The sequence below is a fragment of the Procambarus clarkii genome, chromosome 9 (genome assembly GCF_040958095.1).
Source record: "Procambarus clarkii isolate CNS0578487 chromosome 9, FALCON_Pclarkii_2.0, whole genome shotgun sequence".
Lineage (NCBI taxonomy): Eukaryota > Metazoa > Arthropoda > Malacostraca > Decapoda > Cambaridae > Procambarus > Procambarus clarkii.
The window spans coordinates 9,125,836-9,140,559 of NC_091158.1; the positions used below are offsets into that span (position 1 = coordinate 9,125,836).

Below are 14,724 nucleotides of genomic sequence, written 5' to 3' on the forward strand. Positions count from 1 at the left end.
GAGGACGCCACCCCAGGAGGACGCCACCCTCGGAGGACGCCACCCCAGGAGAACGCCACCCCAGGAGGACGCCACCCCAGGAGGACACCACCCCAGGAGGACGCCACCCCAGGAGGACGCCACCCCAGGAGGACACCACCCCAGGAGGACGCCACCCCAGGAGGACACCACCCCAGGAGGACGCCACCCCAGGAGGACGCCACCCCAGGAGGACGCCACCCCAGGAGGACGCCACCCCAGGAGGACGCCACCCCAGGAGGACGCCACCCCAGGACGCCACCCCCAGGAGGACGCCACCCCAGGAGGACGCCACTCCAGGACGTCACCCCAGGAGGACGCCACCCCAGGAGGACGCCATCACAGGACGCCACCCCAGGAGGACGCCACCCCAGGAGGACGTCACCCTCGGAGGACGCCACCCCAGGAGGACGCAACCCCAGGAGGACGCCACCCTCGGAGGACGCCACCCCAGGAGGACGCCACCCCAGGAGGACGCCACACCAGGAGGACGCCACCCCATGAGGACACCACCCCAGGAGGACGCCACCCCAGGAGGACGCCACCCCAGGAGGACGCCACCCCAGGAGGACACCACCCCAGGAGGACGCCACCCCAGGACGACGCCACCCCAAGAGGACGCCACCCCAGGAGGACGCCACCCCAGAACACCACCCCAGGAGGACGCCACCCCAGGACGCCACCCCAGGAGGACGCCACCCCAGGAGGACACCACCCCAGGAGGACGCCACCCCAGGAGGACGCCACCCCAGGACACCACCCCAGGAGGACGCCACCCCAGGAGGACACCACCCCAGGAGGACGCCACCCCAGGAGGACGCCACCCCAGGACGCCACCCCAGGAGGACGCCACCCCAGGAGGACACCACCCCAGGAGGACGCCACCCCAGGAGGACGCCACCCCAGGAGGACGCCACCCCAGGAGGACGCCACCCCAGGAGGACGCCACCCCAGGAGGACGCCACCCCAGGAGGACGCCACCCCAGGAGGACACCACCCCAGGAGGACGCCACCTCAACGCCCGACAACTCGTTAAATAATTTACCAGCTTCGCAATTTCTTGCATTCTTATCAAAAGTGGCTTAATTGATTTCAAACTGATGTTCCAACCTGTATTCTTGGCTGTTATTCACATCCTCCTGAGAAAATGTTACCTGCGGACCTCCTGACTGACTGAGGTCCCCAATCCTAGTCCGTTCCTCAGGTATCTCGGGTTCTTATCACATCCACCAGCTGTTCTTTGCACGATGATCAACTCCCCTCTCATTAAAACCTTATCGTTTCTTGCGCCCTGTGAGCTCTCTTTGTGCCTTACACCAAGTGAGCACCCCTTGTACCTTACAGCAAGTGAACACTCCTTGTACCTTACAGCAAGTGAACACTCCTTGTACCTTACACCAAGTGAACACTCCTTGTACCTTACAGCAAGTGAACACTCCTTGTATCTTACAGCAAGTGAACACTCCTTGTATCTTACAGCAAGTGAACACTCCTTGTACCTTACAGCAAGTGAACACTCCTTGTACCTTACACCAAGTGAACACTCCTTGTACCTTACAGCAAGTGAACACTCCTTGTATCTTACAGCAAGTGAACACTCCTTGTACCTTACAGCAAGTGAACACTCCTTGTACCTTACACCAAGTGAACACTCCTTGTACCTTACACCAGGTGAACACTCCTTGTACCTTACACCAAGTGAACACTCCTTGTACCTTACACCAAGTGAACACTCCTTGTACCTTACAGCAAGTGAACACTCCTTGTACCTTACACCAAGTGAACACTCCTTGTACCTTACAGCAAGTGAACACTCCTTGTACCTTACACCAAGTGAACACTCCTTGTACCTTACAGCAAGTGAACACTCCTTGTACCTTACAGCAAGTGAACACTCCTTGTACCTTACAGCAAGTGAACACTCCTTGTACCTTACAGCAAGTGAACACTCCTTGTACCTTACAGCAAGTGAACACTCCTTGTACCTTACAGCAAGTGAACACTCCTTGTACCTTACACCAAGTGAACACTCCTTGTACCTTACACCAAGTGAACACTCCTTGTACCTAGCATCCACGGCCACATACTTCATCAAGATTACAATCCGGAACGGACAACCCACCTAAATGCCAACTGTTAAGTGCTGTGTTGCGAACAATTGTCCTTGATGGACGAGCTGTCACATCCTGTGCAAGAATGCGTGTTGAAGCGAGAGCTCCAACGACGTCCTCTGAGGCGAGAGCTCCAACGACGTCCTCTGCGGTGAGAGCTCCAACGACGTCTTCTGAGGCGAGAGCTCCAACGACGTCTTCTGAGGCGAGAGCTCCAATGACGTCTTCTGAGGCGAGAGCTCCAACGACGTCCTCTGAGGCGAGAGCTCCAACGACGTCCTCTGAGGCGAGAGGTCCAACGACGTCCTATACGACGAGAGCTCCAACGACGTTCTCTGAGGCGAGAGCTCCAACGACGTCCTCTGCGACGAGAGCTCCAACGACGTCCTCTGCAGCGACGCACTCTGTCCCTCATTTCTTCACGGCAGTGCACAGCCACCCACTTATCTCTCAAGCAATGAACGAGACACAGAACACACACTCAAGTTGTCATCTTACCAAACACCAAACTTTAGTTCACACCCGATGACATCCTCAAAAAATAATAGCGCTAAATCAACCAAACTACTGTACCCAGAGGGTAATGTTACGCTTGCAGAGTTTCAAAGATATGTATATAACAGCATTTATAAACAAATATTTATTTTAAGATAATGCTAAAAACACTCGCCAAAACACACACACACGCACACGCACACACACACACACACACACACACACACACACACACACACACACACACACACACACACACACACACACACACACACACACACACACACACACACACACACACACACACAGTGACGGGAATTTGAAGTAACAAACTATGAGCCAAGTTTGTAACAGCAGATACACTCAAATAATAAACATGAAAGATGCGAGGCACACATAAATCTTTTATCAAGCTTTCCCACAACGCGGGATGACTTTTAGATCGTCACAGCACAGAAAATTATTGTTTATTATGAGTTCGTTACCCAAACGTTGACGATTACTACAAGTTCGTTGCCCTAACGATGACCATTACTACGAGTTCGTTACCTATCTTTTTCTTTCACCGTTTTGTCCATAACTACTCACAACCCGACGGTAACAACCTTTCCTTATTTGGAATTCAACAGCTTTTTCTCATCTAAGAGGGTAGTTATCGCGTCAATAGCATACTCCAACACCGGAAACTGCACAAGAATGGTCATTAAGCGTCATAGATCAAAATGAAGATGTAATGAGAGGCACCAACACAGTACAAAGATGAGAGACAGTTCTCATCTTTTCAGTGTTAGTGTTGTTGGAACGTCTCCTACGTCATAAGAGGCACCCGTGAAGGTTACAGCGGCTCTGTGGAAGGTTACACAGGTTCCTTGGAAGGTTACAGCGGCTCTGTGGAAGGTTACACAAGTTTCTTGGACGTTTACAGAGGCTCTATGGAAGGTTACAGGGGCTCCTTGGATGGGTACAGAGGCTTTCTGGAAGGTTACAAAGGCTCCCTGGAAATTTGCATAGGCTCTCAACAAGGTTACAGAGGTCCTCTCGAAAATTACAGAGGCCTTCATGAAGGACTGCACATGACCCATGCTTACATTGAGGTGGGTTGCTGGAGCTGTGATTAATGTTAGTATGCTAACTGCATGTAGGCTCGTGTTAATCAGCCGTGTCATGTGTGGTGGTGCAGAGGTGTCATGTGTGGTGGTGCAGAGGTGTCATGTGTGGTGGTGCAGAGGTGTCATGTGTGGTGGTCATGTATAGATGTCATACGAGGTGGTCATACAGATGTGTCATGCGAGGTGGTCATACAGATGTGTCGTGCGAAGTAGTACAGAGGCGTCATTTGCGAAGGTGTCATGCGAGGTGGTGTAGCAGTGTCAGAAGAGACGGTGTCACGTGAGGTGAATGTCACTCACAATCACCACCAACAATCAAGGCAAAATACAATTATTCATGAAGAGAGAGAGACAATAAGAGTGGTTCACAACGGGCTACGGTCCGGCCCGCCTGAGTTGACTCATAATGCCTCGCTAATACCAGGCATTCTCACTAAATTATAAAAGAAAAAAACTGCCTTAGAGACCAAGAAAATAAGGCTGAGCTTTGATTAATTCCAGACACCTATAATCGGCAGCTTAAATTCAGCCAATATAATTCCCACCGGTATAATCTGGAGCACATATGATCGTTGACAATGAGGTGTAATTAGGGATTGGCCGAGGAATGTGTGACTATTGACAAGGGTTTTCAGAGGCGCGCAGATGAGTGGGCTTCGTTCTCCTCTACAATTATTCATTCGAAAATCTACTGAAAATCACTAGAAGAAAAATTAACTCAAGGAGAGCGAAAGTGGAAAAAAAAGTTATAAAAAATAATCAGAGTGGAGAGATTTATGCTAATGATGAGACCGATAGCGCCGGCCAGCGGTCCCAAGGCCCCGCCGTGACCAGCGGTCCCAAGGCCCCGCCGTGACCAGCGGTCCCGAGACCCCGCCGTGGCCAGCGGTCCCGAGACCCCGCCGTGGCCAGCGGTCCCAAGACCCCGCCGTGGCCAGGCAACGCGTCCTCTCACCTAATACGTCGTATTTTTGATGGGATCGATCAATTCATAAACAATATGACGCTTTAGTGAGACGCACAACACAGTAATACTGACGTTTTCTGCGCATCAGCCTCGTGTGGGTTGTGTGGGTTCGTACTTGTCTTGTTGGGCAAAACCGTTGCATATTTTACGAAGTTACAAATTAAGAGAACGGTCTGGGCACGGCGTGAATGGCCTGGGCACGGCGTCAGTCGCCTGGGCACGGCGTCAGTCACCTGGGCACGGTTTTATCTATCTCATCAAATGTTCGGCGCACCCTCGACTTTACTGCGTCTCATGTCCGCTGATGCTCGACTTGATCTTTACTTCTTTATGCGCGTGAATTGCATAGGAGGAGGTCGCTACGTGCACACGGGGCGAGGGATATCGTAGGCACGAGCGGGGGATATCGTAGGCGAGGGGGGGGGAGGGATATAGTCCCAACCATCCCGCATTTTGAGGGGTAACTAGAGGCGCGGTCCTGTGATCGGGTTCTGTGTCTTCAGTCCGGTGTATAGTCCAGTGTTAAGTGGGGAGGGGAGAGTGCTGGTGGGGAGGGGTGCAGGTGGGGAGGGGGTGCAGGTGGGAATAGAGGTGTTTGAAACAACGGTGCCAGTGGTGAGGTAATAGCAGTATGGAAGGTAGGAGGCTGGGATAATAGCAGTATAGAAGGTAGGAGGCTGGGGTAATAGCAGTGGAGAAAGGACCTGCTAGTATATTAAACCACATAATGCTTCCGATTTCAAGTTACAGCCCCGCTGCTGTGCCAGGTTAAGTTCACTACGGGCTCACCCTAGCCCGTGCTGCTTGGAATTTTTTGTAGCTGAATTTTTAAACAACAACAACATCCCCTCCCGATCTTTCGACTATCACCATTACATATGTACAATGTAATTAGCGTACCATCATATATACTGCATTCGTTACTAGTAGTAGTAGGCATCCATCAGTCTCAGAAGACTTTGGAGTTGCGCTCTGGTTGTCGTTCTGGAGAGGCCTCTCCAGGGCGCAAAGCCACGGTAGGTTGATACGGAAAAGCTGTTACCCAAGCAGCAAGTCCCCTCTTTTCCATGGCGCTAAAAGTCTCCAATGGAAAGGCAAACACCAATACGATTGGTTCCAGCGCCGTCGCAGGAACTGTGAGCTCCGGAGATGACCTCGAAGTTGGTGAAAGATGGCACAGGGACTCCAAATCCGGAGAAGGCCATAACGGTACAGTGGCGTCTTCTATAACGGTACAGAACGTTACTAGTGTTGTCATTATGGTTCGCTTTTAGTTTACATTATAATATTGGCTACAAGTATACGTACTAGGAGGCAGAACCCCATGCATGTCAAGGTCCCACTAAACAATAATGAGGTTGTACACTTAGTAACCATTCTCGAAGAAATATGGCATCTGGAAAAATCTTTTTCCAGTTAAACCAAACCAAGATGCAAGAGCACCAGTCAGAGGGATAAAAGCCCTAAACTAGAAAATAATTAACACGGAATAAGCAGTAATATTCAACGAAACACACACACACACACACACACACACACACACACACACACACACACACACACACACACACACACACACACACACATATATATATATATATATATATATATATATATATATATATATACATACATATTGGGGATACCACCTCTGGTGCAATTATAGGGACCCACAGCCTCAAAAAAGGGAACACAGAGCATTCAGAGAAAAACTTGCCATTCAACTCTGAATACGTGAGTGTTCGCTTCTCCTGCCAACCCCTTTTTTATGGTGTACACTTTATTATGCAAGGTTATACAGTTACATATATGATTTTATACAAAAAATGAACATTGAGAGGACACAAGAAAAAGTTCGCTTCCTAGAGGCTGTAGATTTCCTCGAACTCCTCCGACGCAGGGCAGGAACCGAGGACGCAGCGGGCATTCCCCCTCTGGATCGCGACACTCAGGCGCTGGAAGAGAAAACCTCCCGTTCTGGGGTCTCTTGTAGTGTCAATGAGCTTGGAACCAAGATCCTTAAGAAACCTTTTTGATTTGATTTTTTTTTATTGTTGCCGCCGAAAGAAACCTTCTTGCACTCTCTCCCCATGGGCCTAGGGTCTCAGACCCTATTGGAACGAAGTTGTACCGATGATCTAATTCCCTGTACTTGGCTGACTTGCATCTTTCTCTCTGTGTCGCTGCAGCTCCTGCTTGGCTGGCAGGGAGGCTGATGTATGTGGTTGATGTATGTGGCTGATGTATGTGGTTGCCAGGGTGGATACGCAAGTATAGTCCCACGCCAACTGTCTGCCACCCTTCCAAGGGCGCAGTGTGATTCCGTCTGGTCGGCCGGCAAAGCTAACAGAGTCACGGTTCAATAGGTTGCGGGGCTCTCTCTCCGTTGGACACTCAGCAGAGGCAAGGCTTCTTTTAATGATGTCATTGACTTGTTGGAACTTAGTGCAGTTGCAGTGTCTAGTGTGCCAACCACCAGATTTTTCCACAGTGCAGGCCATGCAATCCATATTCGTCAGCATCTGCCTCGCAGCAAACACTCCTATGTACAGTGTGGATAGGGGCAGCAAGGCGGAGAGCGACTGCAATACGGAGCTCCTGCGGATCAAGACGTGTGCCTGTCGCAGACATAGAGACTGCTAAAAGGAAGTCCCCTGCATGAGAAGCCTACACAGCTGTGAGGTGTGCACGATCTCTGGGGTATATATATATAAATATATATATATATATATATATATATATATATATATATATATATATATATATATATATATATATATATATATATATATATATATATATATATATATATAAGTGTGTGTGTGTGTGTGTGTGTGTGTGTGTGTGTGTGTGTGTGTGTGTGTGTGTGTGTGTGTGTGTGTGTGTGTGTGTGTGTCACGTAAACACGGAGAAACAGACGAAGGCGACGGGTTAACGTCTCCCACACCCGCACATTCCCTGCCCCAATCACCTCTATACCTGCACAATATGTCTCCTTTTTGTTTCGCGTCTGATTCCAGTCTGGCGCACAGATAACAGGTCGGAAATAGCAGCTGCCCGTGGCGCTGCCAGGGACAAAGAAACTAGATAAATAACCTCTGGCCCTGCATTTAGCAGCATGGGTGTATCATTGGTGGGGCATTAGCGCGGCCACACTGTATACATGCACTAATTTATTGTCCGCACCCTCATTATACGCAGTGGCCACATGCTAACAGGTGCTCCGAGTGTCATTAGGATCAGACTGGAACATCAGGCTGCGTGTGACTGGATCTGGTTCGAGGGTGAGGGAGGGGGGGAGGGGAACCCTCCTGGTGGTTTGAAAGATGACAATCGCCTTACCGTCCGCACATTACACGGTGTGGCAACACTTGCTGTGTCGTTGACACCGAATGTGGCCACGAAATCATTTTGTGGTGTGATGGTGTTTTGATGAGGTAATACATAATCTGTGGCAAGGATGCGATATAGAACTGAAGAGGAATCGAAGAATTCGTTATAGAAAAAAGCGGAATGTCTGTAACGAAGTACCGAACATTTCCAAAGTCCTGAGTAAATATGGAGGTTTAAGACCTAAATATACACCTGTAGCTTTATAAGGCAACACAGTACACATAAGAAACTAAATCTTCACACTGTTAACACACAGCCCATTATACAATTTTGACAGTAGGAGAGTGCTTTTACCATAAACCTCAGAGTTGGCCTATTCTGCGAGAACATAATCCTTGGAACGAAGGCCTATAAAGCGGGAACATATAACCCTTGGAGAGTAGGCCTATAATGCGAAAACGTAACACGCTGAAGGCGGGTCCATACCGAGAACATAACCATAGGGGAGAATAAGGCCTCTTAGGCTTCAACACGTGTACTTCAAAGTTCAATTCGCCCAACTTCAGTCGGCAACGTTTAAGTTGCTTCTCTTAATTAAGCGACACGTGACGTCAATACAACAAATAATAATACAAAATGGTAAATAATTACCTTAAAATAATGGTAATAATATTTAATTTGAGAAAATCAGTAGGAGCCCCGAGGAAGATTCGAACCTGTGCGCTGGGTTCACCTCACGGCTCCTACGGATTTTCTCATTAATTCATCACATTAATGAGATTTCTTTATACAATATTATATTTGCTATACAGCATACAGTTTTTGGAAGGAGTAGGAGCTAACACATGAGTATGTATAACTATCTACGTCATCGCTACTCTTTAACCTAAACCAACGAAAACAAGAGAAAAAATGTTGCGTTATATGTATGGTAGACACGAGGTGTGTGGCGTCACTCTGACGTCGCAGTATTCATGTCGGTACAGGTTTTAGATCCTACTGGCTGGAACGGATGCGAGGACAGGGTTGGGGCAGGAATATGAGGCCTAAGGGAAGGAAAGTTATAAAAGCATCTCTTCATTCTGCTTAATAAATTGTTTATCAATATAGATTATTAGATCGGGTACAAGGCTATGCCCGGGTCTATCTCTCCTCTTCCCCTATCCTATCCCCCCATCTCCCCTCCCCACCTCTCTCCTCCTACATAAGCCCTCTCTCCCTATCACCCTTCTCCTTTCCTCTTTCCCCCCATCTCCACCTCTACTGCCCCTCTCCACTTTCTTCCTGCCTCCTCACCTCTCTCCCAATATTTCTTCCTCTCAGAAAATTTAATATTATTAACAGGTAAAAAAAAAAAACTACTATAAAATTGTATCCTTTGACATTCCCATACCACCCATACATCATCTTGAAAAGTTGGGTGAAGCTAGCCCCAAGTGTCTGGCCTCCAACCTTGGACAGACATTATATTTTATGTAGATTAAAAGGGGGTACTCGGTAGTATCCGTGTCTCTTCCCTCTTCATCCCATCCCCCCTATTTTTGGTTCCCTCCCTTCTTCCCTCCACTCCCTTTCCCCTCTCATCCTCCCCTTTTTATTCCTCCATCTCCTCTCCCCTCCCCCTCTCAAAAAATTTATTAACAAGAATATTGGAAACACTAAATATTTCAGACTTGGCTCCATGAAAATTGCAAGAGGGGATCTTCTATGAACGCCAATATTTCTTAAATCATTTCACTTGGGCCGACCCCGACTAGCCTATGACACTCCCATATTCCACATGCTTTGTGTGTGAAAGTTGGATGAGGCTAGCCCTAAGCGTCTGGCCTCCAACCACGGATAAACAAAAATTATCTTATTAATAAAGATAATACATTATCTGACGTGTCTCTTCTAGAATTAAAAAATCTTGTCTCATCTTGGGTTATCTGTAACTTTGTGCTTTCTGCTAACAACTAAAATGATGGTGTTGTAAGTTTCTACAGCACATACAAAAATATACATAATAGCTGGCAAATGTCTTGCACTGACCATACTCTGTGTCTTGAAGTTATCTTGAGATGATTTCGGGGGTTTTTAGTGTCCCCGCGGCCCGGTCCTCGACCAAGCCTCCACCCCCAGGAAGCAGCCCGTGACAGTTGACTAACACCCAGGTACCTATTTTACTGCTAGGTAACAGGAGCATAGGGTGAAAGAAACTATGCCCATTGTTTCTCGCCGGCGCCCGGGATCAACCCGGGACCACAGGATCACATGTCCAGTGTGCTGTCCGCTCGGCCGACCGGCTCCCTATGCTGAGAGATGGACAAAACAAGTGATATATGATCAAAGTGGGGAGGCAGGAGGCAGTGCCTTGTGGTTACTGTCATCGACAGTACAGAGGTCGTCGTGGTCACTATCCGGAGAAGTAGTGAAGTCGTCTTCATCACTACTCGGGGTAGTTACGAAGGCGTGGTAGTCACAGTCCGGTTTAGCAGTGAGGTGGTCGGGCGTGGTAGTCACAGTCCGGTTTAGCAGTGAGGTGGTCGCGACCACTAGCGCTAAGAGCACATTTTGGAGAAGCAGACGAGGGCCGTGAGCTATGCTGCTTCCCATGCTGCACCTGTGATACTATACCACACTACACATTAACAAAATAAAACCCCTATATTATCCTACGTTTCTCTGCTTTATTTACGGCCACTGAAACCTGCTGTTTAGGCTTCATAACCAGGTTTTGTTATTAACTATGACTATTGCCCTACTAAAATTATGTGGGAAACACTGGTAGACTGGGTACGCAAGCGAACGTACACAAGCACACGCGCGAACGCACGCACCTACACACGCGCGCACGTACAGGCACAGACACACGCACGCACGCGCACACAGGAACGCACACGAGCACTCAGGCACGCACTCGCACACCAACACGCACGCGCGAGAAAACGCACAACACGCAAAGAGGGTTGAGAGGCGGGACCAAAGAGCTGAAGCTCAACCCCCGCAAGCACAACTAGGTGAGTACATGACTTGAACAGTTTGCAGAGCTGGTCCGAGAAATGGTTGCTAGAGTTCAACATTAAAAAGTGCACGGTGATGGAAATGGGAACAGGAGACCGAAATGCCAATACACGATGAAGGGAAACTACCTCCCTATAATGTCTAGAGAAAAAGACCTGGGAGTGGACATGACACCAAAGCTAACTTCAGAGGCTCATATAAATCGAATAAAGTCAGCCGCATACTCTAAATCTGGCTAAAGTCATAAGATCCTTCAGAAACCTGCATAAAGAGGCTTTTAGATCACTATATAGCGCCTATGTGAGGCCAGTCTTAGAGTATGCCGCCCATCGTGAAGCCCTATCTATAAAAAACACATAAGGAAGCTCGAACAGGTGCAGAAGTTTACGAGACTGCGAGGGACGAGGCGCGAAGACAGACTGAAGGAACTAAACCTGACGACTTTAGAAAGGAGGAGGGACAGGGGTGTGGGACATGTTACACATGTATAAAATACTTAGAGAAATTGACAAGGTGGAAACAGAGGAAATGTTTACAATGAATATCAATAGAACAAGGGGGCACGGATGGAAGCTTAAGACTCAGAATGGAGTCTAACTTCATTCATTACTTTAATAGCGCGTATGATAGGGAAATAGATCAGGAGATATTGCATTAGGCAACCAACGGCTAGAAAAGCGGGGTCCAAGAGCTAGAGCGTGATCCTGCAGGCACAAATAGGTGAGTGCACACACACACATACACACACAGAGAAGGAAAAAGACTTGGGGGTTGATATCACGCCAGACCTGTCTCCTGCAGCACATATCAAGCGGATAACATCAGCGGCATATGCCAGGCTGGCCAACATACGAACGGCATTCAGAAACTTGTGTAAAGAATCATTCAGAACTTTGTATACCACATATGTCAGGCCAATCCTGGAGTATGCAGCCCCAGCATGGAGTCCATATCTAGTCAAGGATAAGACTAAACTGGAAAAGGTTCAAAGGTTTGCCACCAGACTAGTACCCGAGCTGAGAGGTATGAGCTACGAGGAGAGACTACGGGAATTAAACCTCACTTCGCTGGAAGACAGAAGAGTTAGGGGGGACATGATCACCACATTCAAGATTCTGAAGGGGATTGATAGGGTAGATAAAGACAGTCTATTTAACACAAGGGGCACACGTACTAGGGGACACAGGTGGAAACTGAGTGCCCAAATGAGCCACAGAGATATTAGAAAGAACTTTTTTAGTGTCAGAGTGGTTGACAAATGGAATGCATTAGGAAGTGATGTGGTGGAGGCTGACTCCATACACAGTTTCAAGTGTAGATATGACAGAGCCCGATAGGCTCAGGAATCTGTACACCTGTTGATTGACGGTTGAGAGGCGGGACCAAAGAGCCAGAGATCAACCCCCGCAAACACAACTAGGTGAGTACACCACAACCAACTTGGGTTCAGGGATGGCTTACAGGTTTATTAGAATTCTACAATCAGGTGACAAAGATTAAGCAAGAAAGAGTAGGGTGGGTAGACTGCATTTTCTTGGATTGTCGGAAAGGCTTTGACACATAAGATGAATAAGAGGTTGGTGCACAAGTTGGAAAAACAGGCAAAAGTAACTGCTAGCTTAAAAATAATAATTCCTGTGGATAAGGGAGAACTTAAGCAATAAGAAGTAGAGAGTTACTGTGAAGATGAGAACTCAGAATGGCGTCATGTCATTCAGAGGACCCCAGCGGAGTCCCAAAAGATTCTGTACTTGGACCTATCCTGTTTCTGGTAGATGTGAATAATCTTCCAGAGGGAATAGAGTCATTCCTCTCAAAGTTTGCCGATGATGCCAAAATTATGAGATGGATTAAGACAGAGGACAGCATGAGGCTACAAGATGACCTGGACAAAATAAAAGAAGGGTCCAACAATTGGCTATTAGAGTTTAACCAAAGCAAATGTAAAGTAATGAAGATCAGTGTATGGAGGTCAGATACCAGGTACCATTTGGGAGGTAAAATCCTTCAAGAATCAGGGAGAGAGAAAAAGACCTGGGGGTTGATATCATGCCAGATCGACATATCCCCCAAAGCCCACATCAAGAGGATATCATCAGCGGCATATGCCAGGTTGTCCAATAATATAACCGTTTTTAGAAACTTGTGTAAGGAATCATTCAGAACCTCGGATACCACATATTTCAGACAAATCCTGGAATATGTAGCTCCTGCCTGGAGTCCATACCAAGTTAAACACAAGACAAAGTTAGAGAAGATTCAGAGGTATGCCACCAGACTAGTCCCAGAGTTGAGGGGTATGAGTCATGAAGAAAGGCTACGAGAATTAAACCTCACATCGCACGTCCCTGGAGGACAGTAGTAGTAGTAGGCATCCATCAGTCTCAGGAGACTATGGAGTAGCGCTCTGGTTGTCGGTCTGGAGTGGCATTTTCAGGGCGCAAAGGCAGGGTGGGTTGACATGGAGGAGAAGCTGTTACCCAAGCAGCCGGTCCCCCCCTTCTCCACGGCGCCGAAAGTCTCCAATGGAAAGGCAAACGCCAATACGATTGGTTCCAGCGCCGTCGCAGAAACTGTGAGCTCCGGAGTTGACCTCGAAGTTGGTAAAAGAAGGCACAGGGACTCCAAACCCGGAAACCGCCGTGGTCGGGGCCGGAGAAGAACCACCCCAGCAAGGGTAAGAACGACCCCAGCCTCCTGAAGCAGAGCCTGGGGGGCCGCACGAGCCCCAGGAGGTGGACGGCCCGGTCCCGCACCTACGGGTTCCAGACAGAGATCGTCACAGCCCTCTTTCACCCGAGGCCCGCTTCCTTCATGACCAAGCAGAAGGAAAAGTGATAATTATTAATACAACAATTATTATTATAATAATAATATAATTAATTAATAATTACCAGGAGGACAGTAGAGTTAGAAGAAAGAAGTAGGTGGTCATCAGGGGAGACATGTTCACCACCTACAAAATTCTGAGAAGTGACAGGGTGGACAAAGATAAACTATTTAGGATTGGCAGAACTCGAACAAGGGGACACAGGTGGAAACTTAGTTCTCAAATGAGCCACAGAGACATTAGAAAAAATCTTTTCAGCAGTTAGGGTAGTTAACAAATGGACTGCACTAGGAAATGATGTGGTGGAGGCAGACTCCATACACGGTTTCAAATAAAGAGATTATAGAGCCCAATAAGCTCCAGAATGTGTACACCAGTTGACTGACAGTTGAGAAGCGGGACCAAAGAGCCGAAGCTCAACCTCCGGAAGCACAACTAGGTGAGTACAGATAATGACAACCAAAAAAGCCCAAACATTCCCCCACAAGAAATCACCAGCAGGGCGAGTGGTCTGAGGAACAGTATGTAAGGCGGATGTGAACACCAATAACAATGACAAATGAACACGGACACAACCATAAAACTGAGGCAGAGAATGGTGAGGGAATCTGCGGATTCACGGTCCGGCGTGGCCGGTCCTGCTCCGGCAAGAATGTTTACTGCTGCCAAGTCCGGAGGTCTCATATGAAGACAAAATATTCCATAAAATGTCATGAAATAGAAGCGATCACAAATATTCACTACTCCGGGTATTATGAATATTAGATAAGCAATACATTAACACTGAGTAAGACATGCACCGGTCGTGGGTATAGTCAATTAAGTGAATTACTGAGGAATTATTACGTCGTAGAAGAT

The 14,724-nt window shown here is 48.0% G+C and overlaps 3 protein-coding genes across 3 annotated transcripts; all 3 read left to right on the forward strand.

The window, feature by feature from the left end:
* The first annotated feature begins 1,265 nt into the window (after positions 1–1,265).
* LOC138362783 (uncharacterized protein DKFZp434B061-like) lies at positions 1,266–2,144 on the forward strand. The gene has a single exon (XM_069321341.1). The coding sequence runs from the start codon at positions 1,266–1,268 to the stop codon at positions 2,142–2,144; it is 879 nt and encodes a 292-aa protein (XP_069177442.1).
* A 70-nt stretch (positions 2,145–2,214) lies between these two features.
* Positions 2,215–2,658, forward strand: LOC138362785 (putative uncharacterized protein ENSP00000383309). Its single transcript, XM_069321342.1, has one exon. The coding sequence runs from the start codon at positions 2,215–2,217 to the stop codon at positions 2,656–2,658; it is 444 nt and encodes a 147-aa protein (XP_069177443.1).
* Positions 2,659–12,735: 10,077 nt separating this feature from the next.
* LOC138362786 (uncharacterized) lies at positions 12,736–13,398 on the forward strand. The gene has a single exon (XM_069321343.1). It carries the CDS (start codon positions 12,736–12,738, stop codon positions 13,396–13,398), a length of 663 nt encoding a protein of 220 aa, XP_069177444.1.
* The last annotated feature ends 1,326 nt before the right edge of the window (positions 13,399–14,724 follow it).